This window comes from Otolemur garnettii, unplaced genomic scaffold (assembly GCF_000181295.1).
Source record: "Otolemur garnettii isolate 467f Iridium unplaced genomic scaffold, OtoGar3 scaffold00141, whole genome shotgun sequence".
NCBI classification, from domain to species: domain Eukaryota; kingdom Metazoa; phylum Chordata; class Mammalia; order Primates; family Galagidae; genus Otolemur; species Otolemur garnettii.
In genome coordinates this window covers 170,691-181,250 of record NW_003852536.1, presented here as the reverse complement: position 1 = coordinate 181,250, position 10,560 = coordinate 170,691, and the positions used below count along the sequence as shown (strand labels likewise).

General features: G+C 41.2%; 1 protein-coding gene across 1 annotated transcript in view; it reads right to left on the bottom strand.

The window, feature by feature from the left end:
* Nucleotides 1–6,490, bottom strand: part of AASDH (aminoadipate-semialdehyde dehydrogenase) — a 30,080-nt gene extending 23,590 nt beyond the window's left edge. The window contains exons 1-4 of the mRNA XM_012810739.2: nt 6,426–6,490; nt 5,868–6,051; nt 3,217–3,485; nt 1,597–1,717 (exon numbers count right to left, since the gene is read on the bottom strand). Of these exons, the coding sequence (XP_012666193.1) occupies nt 1,597–1,717; nt 3,217–3,461 (366 nt within the window). The 5' untranslated portion in view covers nt 3,462–3,485; nt 5,868–6,051; nt 6,426–6,490. The remainder of the gene's footprint in view (nt 1–1,596; nt 1,718–3,216; nt 3,486–5,867; nt 6,052–6,425) is intronic.
* Between the last annotated feature and the right edge of the window lie 4,070 nt (nt 6,491–10,560).

The window sequence follows — 10,560 nt, the reverse complement described above, 5'->3', positions numbered from 1 at the left end:
GAATACACTTCTTAAGCTGATTTAAAACCATCTTAATGAACTACACCTTAAGTTTTCACATTAAAGAAATTAATATATCAAGAGAAAAAAGTCACAGCCCAGGAGCCTGTAGTGTTTTCTGTGTCTGTGTAGTTATTGTATGTGTTTGTATCAGGAGGGGAGATACGGTGTGGCCTATAATGTTTAAAAAACTGAAGGCCTATATATTCTTAAGATTTAGTTCAAAATCATCCTTCTACCATTAAAATTTTACTATACGTACTAGGCTACATTTACCTCACTTAGAACAATGTCTTACCACCTGGGCCGACACTAAGTGGACCTTATAGGCTCAGGAGTATTAAGGAGTAATGTAAGGAGTATTACATTATAAGAAGCTGGAAGGCTCACATATGAGTTCCTCCCCAATCACCCTGTCCCCAGTGCTGGGTTTCTCAACTTCAATACTACTGACACTATGGACCAGATTATTCTTTGTGGGGTGCTGTCTTACACACTGTAGGATTTTTACCAGCATCTTTGGCCACGACCCACTAGATGCCAGTAGCAGCCCACTTCTATCATTACAACAAAAAATATCTCTAGACATTGCCAAATGTCTCCATGGAAGCAAAACTGTCCCCAGTTGTGAACCACTGCTCTAATGGATGCTGGGTATGTAACAGATACTCAATAAATGTCTGCTGATTGCTCCTGTGTTAAATGAAGAAAGATCACTTACACCCATCACCAAAATCACAGAATAGGGAGCAAGAGACTTTCTACAGGATTTTGCTATATGACCACTTCTCACTATATGCAGTCATAATAAATACCTTAATATTGACAATACTAATGCCCAGCCACTTCTTTTGTAAAATTTTCACCAAGGTTGTTAAGAAAAATAAATGTGGTGGGCATCTGTAGCTCAGTGGGCGGGCAAGGGCACTGGCCACATACACCAAATACACCAAGGCTGGTGGATTTGAACCCAGCCCATGCCTGCTAAAACAACAATGACAACTGCAACAAAAAACAAACAAAAAAATAGCCGGGCATTGTGGCAGGCACCTGTAGTCCCAGCTATTTGAGAGGCTGAGTAAAGAGAATAGCTTCAGCTCAAGAGTTGGAGATTGCTGGTGAGCTATGATGCCACAGCCCTCTACCAGGGTGACAACTTGAGACTCTGTCTCAAAAAAAAAATTTTTTTTTTAGCACAGGAAATAGTTTAAAAAAAGAAATTCAAAACCATACATAACACATTATAAGACTAATAGAGATGTTTACACCAGAGAGTGGTGGTTCTTGATGAAGTATGGGAGGTGAAGGGTATGTCCAGGGGACATATGGCAATGTCTAGAGACAGTTTTGGTTGTCACAATCAGGAGGTGATACTGGCATCTAATAAGTGGAGGCCAAAGATAATGCTAAACATCCCATAATGTACAGGACACTCCTTACAAAAGTTACTCAATAACTAAATGTCAAGAGAGCTGAGACCGAAAGACCATGCCAGATTTAGTAAATTAGACTTCAAGATGGGAACAGAAGGGAATCCTTCAAATGAAAGATAAAATGTAACACACAAGAAAAGCCCATTTAAACACCCAGACTTACATTAATTTGCTTTTTTTCAACAAGGATGTACTTTAGGTTACATTTTTTCATAAAATAAGTTGATAGTGATGATGGTAAATCCGGATCAATAGGCGCATAAGCAGCAGGGACTTGGAGAATTCTGAAGAAACAAACACAGAGTCAGCATAAAATGCCTGTTGAAAATGATCTTCCTTTATGCATTTCTATTTCTCTATGCACTTTACTGTTTATCAGAAATTTCCAGTGTTTTCACTGACACATATCTGATTATAGTTTTTTTATCTTGCTCTGAATGAGTATTTAAGTAGTTACAATATTAAATTTTTATGACTCACTATAGAGAATTGTAAGATTTTTTAAAGTTAATGTATGATAGTGTGATGCACTTGCTTAATTGGTCACTCCTAAAACACGAAACAGGTAGCAGAGTCTAATTCTTCATCTGCCTATGTAAGATAACACAAAAGAAGCCAAATATCCCCATGCAACTTTCAGGGCATGGAGATTCATATGAGACCTATTTCACCAAACCAGGATATCGTAAGGGGGAAAAAAACTTTCAAGTTGTTTTTTATGTAACAATACTCGTATAAACAAGATAAAAGATCACTTATTCATTTTAAATATTTTGAGGTCCACTTTTGGGATGTTACATCTTTACATGTAGGAAATTCTCAATAAATTTTTGTCAATGAATAAAAATAAATTTTTGAACATTTTGTTCTTTATGCTTATATAATTCATCTACTAAGACACAAAGGATAAATATCAACTACTCTAATCCTTTGGGAGCTTCTATTTACTGCAGAATCCTAGAACAGCAATCACCGCTTGAGGATAATATTCTAGAACAATTTAAATGACTGAATATTTTGTAGGCATTTGCTGGAAGTATCTTCCTACTCATATTTCACTTTTTGTGAACCATTATCCAAAACTCTTCTTCTTTCATTTACTGAACAGCTGAGTACCTAAAATTTCAGTCTGGGGATGAGGCTGAGAGCTAGGAGGAGATAGTCAATTTATTTATGAAATCTCTATTTTCTTTGATGTAACAACAAACTTATAAACTGTTACAACTGTTTTCCTTTAACAGACAAATGATGCCCTTACATTTTGGAAATATTTAAATGGTCTATTAATGAAAACTTCTAGTCTCTCCTAAGTTCAGAATAATTTTTTTTTTTTTTTGAGACACAGTCTCAAAAATGTCACCCTCAGTAGAGTGACATGGCGTCACAGCTCATAGCAACCTCAAACTCTTGGGCTTAAGCGATTCTCTTGCCTCATCCTCCCAAGTAGCTGGGACTACAGGTACCCGCCATGACGCCTGGCTGTTTTTTGTTGCAGTTGTCATTGTTGTTTAGCCTGCCTGGCCAGAATCAAACCTGCCAGCCTCAGTGTATGGTGTATGTGGCTGGAGCTGTAACCACTGTGCATGGGCACCGAGTCCAGAATAATTAATTTAAATACTTAAAAATACCACTAGGGGAAATGTGAACTCCTTCAGCCTCTCTCAAATTGACCAAATGTAGAAAAATCTAATAGTAAACAAAACAGTGACTTGCAATATATTCTATTAATAAACTATAAATTAGCGTAGAGTAATATCAAATTTATAGTTCCAAAAAATATTACCCTAAAATCCAAGAGGGTAAATTAATCCCAGGCTGGCAGTAGAGACCAATTTCTCGAATTCCTTCGAAGTCACAGTGTGATAGGAGAAAATTTGATAATCCCGAAGCATCAGTAACCACAGTCTTATAGGTACAACAAAGTGGAGGCTGGTTGTTACATTCATCAAAACACACAGCTACTTTGTCCAAATAAAGAGAGGCAGCCTGGTGCACCAATTCCTGAAGAGTCATTTCACTGAAGTTCATCTAAATGACTTGTAACCGAGAACTCTACAGATATACAAAAATGTTAGGGGAAAAGGGGGTTATAGGGAGCTTAGTGGAGGGAGAAACTTCTCTATAACCATTCCTCACCAAAGTAATTATATCAAAGACACATAAATAAAGACTCTCCGAGCTTGTGCAACATCTACAGTAATGTTACTAAGAACAATGACGTTGAAAACTAATTTGACCCTAATGCTGGGTTAGGGCTTGGAAAAAATCTGGGCGAGGTGTGGCATACATAGAAGAAAATGAAACAGGCAGAAATGTAGACATCCCTGTCAACTGACCACAGTGTGAAAAAGAGGAGACATCTTTTTCCATCTCTGGCAAAAGAAGAGAGGCAATGCATAAAAAAATTAAGCAAGGCTCGGCGCCTATAGCTCAACCGGCTAAGGCGCCAGCCACGTACACCTAAGGTGGCGGGTTCGAATCCCCAGCCCGGACCCGCCAAACAACAATGATGGCTGCAACCAAAAAATAGCTGGGCGTTGTGGCGGGCGCCTGTAGTCCCAGCTACTTGGGAGGCGGAGGCAGGAGACTCGCTTGAGCCCAGGAGTTGGAGGTTGCTATGAGCTGTAATGCCATGGCACTCTACCCAGGGGGACAGCTTGAGGCTCTGTCTCCAAAAAAAAAAAAAAAAAAAATTAAGCAATAAAATCAAATGCATTTATTTATAGAGTTAATAAAGGTTTATTAAGAGTATCTGGAAGCAGGTGAGCTGCCACTGAAAATGGAAAATGGGAACAGTCTATAAAACCAAAATTAAATTTCAGCATGGTGGCCCAGGCCTATAATTTCAGCTACTCCAGAGGCTTATGTAGGTTGGCCTGAAGCTAAGAGTTCAGACTGGGCAAACAATAAATTTAAATGAACTCACTGGCAGCTCACTTAATCAGCAGTCTCTAAAAAAGTTTCTTAATATCGATTAGAAAAAGTAAAATGGCTCGGTGCCGGTAGCTCAACTGGCTAAGGAGCCAGTCACATACACCTGAGCGGGGGGTTCAAATCCAGCCCAGGCCTACCAAACAACAATGACGGCTGCAACCAAAAAGTAGCTGGCATTGTGGCAGGCACCTGTAGCACCAGCTACTTGGGAGGCAGAGCCAGAAGAATCGCTTGAGCCCAGGAGTTGGAGGTTGCTGTGAGCTGTGATGCTATAGCACTCTACCCAGGGCGACAGCTTGAGGCTCTGTCTCTAAAAAATAAATAAAAATAAAAAGTAAAATGTTAATAAAGAGAGTAAAATGAGCCTATAGCTGCTGAGACCATACATTTGAAAGTGCTATGATTTCTTCATATAAATTTAAAAATACAGGCAGGCAAGGTGGATCATGCCTATAGTCCCAGCACTCTGGGAGGCTGAGTCAGAAGGATTGCTTGAGCTCAGAAGTTGGGACACCAGTCTAAACAAGAGTGAGATCCCATGTCTACTAAAAATAAAAAAATGAGCCGCACTTTGAGTTCCCAGCTACTTGGGAGGCTGAGACAGGTGGACCTCCTGAACCCAGGAGTCTGAGGATGGCACTCTAGACCGGGTAACAGAGAGATCTTGTCTAAAAAAAGAAGTCTGAACGCAGGAGCTCATGCCTGAAACCTAGCACTCTGGGAGGCCTAGGCAGGTGGATCGCCTAAGCGAGACCCTGGCTCTCCATTAAGAAATCAAAAACTTGAATAATTAAAATAGGTAAAAGAGATTTGTTTTCCTCCTCCCAGAAATCTACATTGTATTGAAAAAGAGAAAAACTGGGGGCTTTGTGCTGGGCGCCTGTAGTCCTCGCTACTCAGGAGGCTGAGGCAAGAGGATCATTTGAGCACAAGAGTTTGAGGTTGGTGTGAGCTATGATGATGCCACAGCACTCTACCCTAGGCAACAGAGTGAGACCCTGTCTCAAAACAAACAAAAATAAAGTACAAAATAACTCCAGTACTTGCATTTCTTTCTAGTAATCGTTTCTATAAATACTTTTTGTGGTGCGCAGATACAATTTTTAAGCTTTCCTCAGACACACAAATGATCATTATATAAATATAAAGAGCATATAATAAAATAATTGGCAATGAGTTTATTTCACAACATCTTGTTAGTGCCAAGTGGTACCTTCTGCTACCCTCTCCTGCACGTACCAAATTGGGCACACTATGGAATGCACTAATGTAGTACACTGAGACATTTTAACAAATATTTAGTTTACACAGAAAAGATGCTTTTGTTCCTTAAATGCAAAAACTTGTAGTTGATTTTTCCACATGAGAACAATTTGATTAATATACATATTACAGTTTTAGAATTACTTTACATTGAAGCAAGGTGCAGGATTTTAAAATGAATTAAATCTGTAAAGAACGTGCCATTTTTACATTTTTATGACAAATTACCACACTCACCACACATCTGTACAATAACTACGACGTTTTTCTACTTTTAATTCCGAGTCTCCCGGTGGTTGCTACAGAGAAAGCAAAATCCATTCTTGTTATCTCAGGTTTTCATTTTCATTCATGTAGTCCCAAATGTATTCCCACCAGTGGAGAATACTACATCTACTGGATGCCCAGACGTTTCTGAGACCTTATAAGGAAAAAGAAAAGAAAAAAAAAGTCTGGCAAGCAAATCTGATAGGCCATGTGATCATTAAGTTTAAGATATTTGCTACTTTACAAGGGAAGAAGCTGCCATTTAATCACCAGAGATCTTAAGCGTGTCAACAAATTCTACTGCCTTTGAGGACTCTCCCTAGGTTACTACCGACTTTAACGATTAGTAAATCCACCTGCTTAAGTTACATCATACGACTACGTTCAATAACAGTGTACGCTATAGCTTCCAAACATTCTCCGAAAACACACTAGGAAGTGGGCGGAGCAGGTTACTTCCACCTGAACCCAGGGGCAGAAGGTCCGAGGCAGGTGATCCAGATTTCTCACAAGTCAGAAATCACTCACCACCGCGAGACCTTTCCCCAACAGCCCGTCGCGGACACTGCTACACCTCAGAAGCCGTAAAGCTCCCTCGCAGCGCGGCTCACGTGTAAATCTTCCGCGCCGCTCCGTGACGTCACGCGAGCGACGGCGGCCAGGTGGCGTCACTGCCCCGCCCCCTTCTTGAAGCCGTGGAGCCTATTTACGTGAAGTAGAGATGGCGGCTGTTTCTTTGACCTTGTCTTTTCCGGCGTTCCGTGGGCGCACACGGTGTTGGATAGGCTTTGCAAAGACTCCGGAGCTCACCATCTTGGAGCCGCATCCTTTCCTACGTGCGAAAATTCTCAGGCAAGATTCTCGAATTGTTTTTTCCAAGCCAAACTATCCAGCTTTATTAAAGACATTCTTCATAAACAATCATGGTATTTCGGGCAGGACGTGGGCAGACAGTCTTTAACAGTATAGGGCTTTCAGACTCAACCCAATGAAATCTTCATCTACAGGGAAAGTTTAGAGTGACGGTTGACATTTCGCGTTGCTGTAGTGTGTTAACTTTTCACAAGCTGTGAAAAGTTGTTGTTTGTTCCCCGACTTTCAGGAAGTGAAGTGAAAATGGCAGAATTTATCTGGAAACCCACAATTTACAAATGGAACTGCTGTTCTTTCATTGAGGGATGCCATCTTAGTGATGTCACTGAAAGTCCAGATTACTTGACATACTGGTGAACAATTGTTAGGGGTCAGACGTCTCAAGAAGTGTCTAGGTTTGTATTAAGACTACGCTGAAGGCAGAGTAAGACATACAAAACAAATTAGTTTCTCCGCCACAAGGCGTTTTTGCCAAGGTGGTTATGAAGGTGGTTATGTGTCAACGTCAGGGAATCCCTCCTCCCCAGGGCCAAGAGGAAGTCTTTCAAACTAGAAGAGACAGGTGTTTTCCTCAAGGCAGTTCAGCTTTGGACACATTCTATTAGTGACAGATGCCCCTACCACCCCCACCCCCCAATAATGAATCTTTCTGTGTGCTAACAACATAGTTTAGAAAAATATCAAAACAAAATTATGTAATTTCATAAAACCTGGTTAAAAGAATAGTATTTCAAACTGTACAGTCACCAAAAGTACACAGCTATCAAAAATGCACACACTTCACTTGGCATCTCCAGCACCTTCAGCTTTCTATCGGGCATGGCATGGTGGCAACAGGGGTGGGACATCGGCACTGGACAAGGGGATGCAGTGGCCTGTGGGCTTAGGTTTGGTCCAAGGGTCATTCTTACCTTGTTTAGAAGGTTTCAAGATTCTTGGATTTTTTTCTTGTTTTTTAATTTCAGATTTTTCTTTTTGAGACAGAGCCTCAAGCTATCCCCCTGGGTAGAGTGCATGGCATCACGCTCACAGCAACCTCCAACTCCTGGGCTCAAGCGAGTCTCCTGCCTCAGCCTCCCAAGTAGCTGGGACTACAGGCGCCTGCCACAACGCCCGGCTATTTTTTGGTTGCAGCCATCATTGTTGTTTGGCAGACCCAGGCCGGATTTGAACCTGCCAGCTCAGGTGTATGTGGCTGGTGCCTTAGCCGTTTGAGCCACAGGCACTGAGCCTTAATTTCAGATTAATATGAGAGTACATACGATTAGGTTACATAGTTTGCTTTTGTAAATTTTTGATTTTTAAACCATTCCCTTCATAAAATGGGGATAAAAATATCACCTAGGGCTGATGGGAAGGAAGATGAAATCATTGTGAAATGAATTATTGGCATTCAACTAATGACATTTTCTGAAAACTTGCCAGAGACGGCTGGGAACTATAAGTGACTGCAGCCACCACGCCTGCAGGGGAAGTCTCTGGAATAACAAAACTGACATTGGGAAACAAATTGAAGCGATAACTAAGGAATTCAACAGGGCTTGATAGTGGTGTTTAATAGGATCCACAAAGAAAATAAAACAGACCTGAGGTGGAGAGAGGCAAGCCATGTGCCTGAATAGAAGTCTGGGTTTCCAACAGAACTGTTATGTTGGAGACATGTAAGTTATTACAGTTAAGCATCAAGAGCAATAATGCTGGTGTTTCTAAGCTACTGTGTGGTAGAGACAGAAAAGAAATAATCAGGTTTGGGTTTTGGTTTTGGCAAGAGAAGGGGCTGCGAAGGCAGCTCAACATGAACAATAGGACATAGGATGCTCTAGTGGCCTTAGTTGTTGGTGACATAACTTTAGTTCTCATCCAAGTGAAAAATATCTCCCCTTGCCAATTGTACTTTCCCACCAGTATGTACCACAAATTATTTAAACTAACGTGACCATTATTCTTTTGTTTTGGCAGAGTGGCAAACATACATCTTGTCTTTGTCTTTCTATTTTGGGGTGACACCATCATCTTCCCAGCCAGCGGGCTAACAACCTCACCACTTTGTTACTCTCCTGTATCCAATTAGACCCTATGTCCTTTAGGCTTCTCTGAGCCACACTGGAATAAGAGTTGTTTTAAATACATATTAAGTATACAAATACTAATGAAAGCTGATGAGCATAAAAAAAAAAATCCATGCATAATTTTCGTGATGTCTGCCACCACAGATAAACAAAAAAGGTCCCCATAGAATCTAATTATGTAGTGGCCTGTTCAGACGTCCAGCAGGTTTCAAGTTCATGATTACTCAGGTAGAAAATATACACATCTGACATTGTGTTTGAGAAACTAATGCATCAATATCTGGTTCACTAGAAGTAACTGCAATTCTCAGTGAGTTCTAAAGGTGTTCATCAGATATTTGGGTTCTATTTTTACTTTATTTTTTTGAGACAGAGTCTCACTCTGTTGCTTCAGGTTAGATAGAGTGCCTTGGTGTCAACCTAGCCCATAGCAGCTCAAACTTGGGTTGAAATGGCACTCCTGCTTCAGCTTCCTGAGTAGCTAGGACTATAGAGGCCCACAAGGCCCAACTAGTTTTTCTGTTTTTAGCAGAGACAGGGTCTCGCTCTTGCTCAGGCTGATCTCAGACTCCTGCGCTCAAGCAATCCACCCATCTCAGTCTCCCACAGTGCTAGGATTATAGGTGTGAGCTGCCATGCTTGACCTAATTTTACCCTTCACAACTGTACATGCTGCCAAAAAGCAATGACATAAATAAGAAACGATTGTGAAACAAATATTGAATCCCCCAAATCAGTGTTCTTCTGTAATACAACTCATCACATGTGCAGACACATCCAACTAGTCCTATCTCTGTCACCCTGGTAGGACTTGGGAGGAAGGGTAAACTGTAATTCTGGCTGCTGCTTTTGCCATGAGTAATTGAGGTCTTTATCTTTGATCCATGACTCTCACATTTACTGCTATAAAGTAACAGGCTATCTTACTAGCAGTTACAGAGGTTACAATCCCAGATCTTCCTGGATAGTGAAAAATCCTTATAGCACCAGCAACAGTTGCATTATTTCCAAATCTGACTTCTTATACTAAATACGCAGTATTTTCGCAGCAGAGATTGATATCTGATAAGGTTTGGATATTTGGCCCCTCCATTCTCATGTTGAAATCTGATACCTAGTATTGGGAGGTGGGGCGTGATGGGAGGTGTTTATGTCATGGGGAAGGGTCTTACCTTGATTTCCAGTCTGCTGGTCTGCCCTACACATTCTAGAGCAGGGGTCCTCAAACTTTTTAAACAGGGGGCCAGTTCACTGTTCCTCGGACCGTTGGAGGGCCGGACTGTGGGCCCCGGGACGAGTTGGCTGCTAAGCAGGATAGGCAGCAGTGGCAAAAACCCGGCGGGCTGGATAAATGTCCTAGGTGGGCTGCATGCGGCCCTTGGGCGATAGTTTGAGCACGCCTGTTCTAGAGAGTTCTAAGACTGCAACATAGAAACCCCATTTCTGAGTTTCCAGTCTGCTGATCTATGGAATTCAAATGCAAGACTGCAACATCAGCTCTTACCTGAGTTTCCAGTCTGCTGGCCTGCTCGAAAAATTTCTGACTCAGCCCTCACGATCATGTGAGCCAAATTTGTAAACCAAATCAATCCATCTTTCTTTTTCCAGATACTTATATACTATTCCTCTGGAGAACACTAATTGAATAGCCTCACGGTCTGGCAAACAGCTTGAATTTTCTCATCCCTCTCCATTCTTCTTCTTCTTCTTTTTTTTTTTTT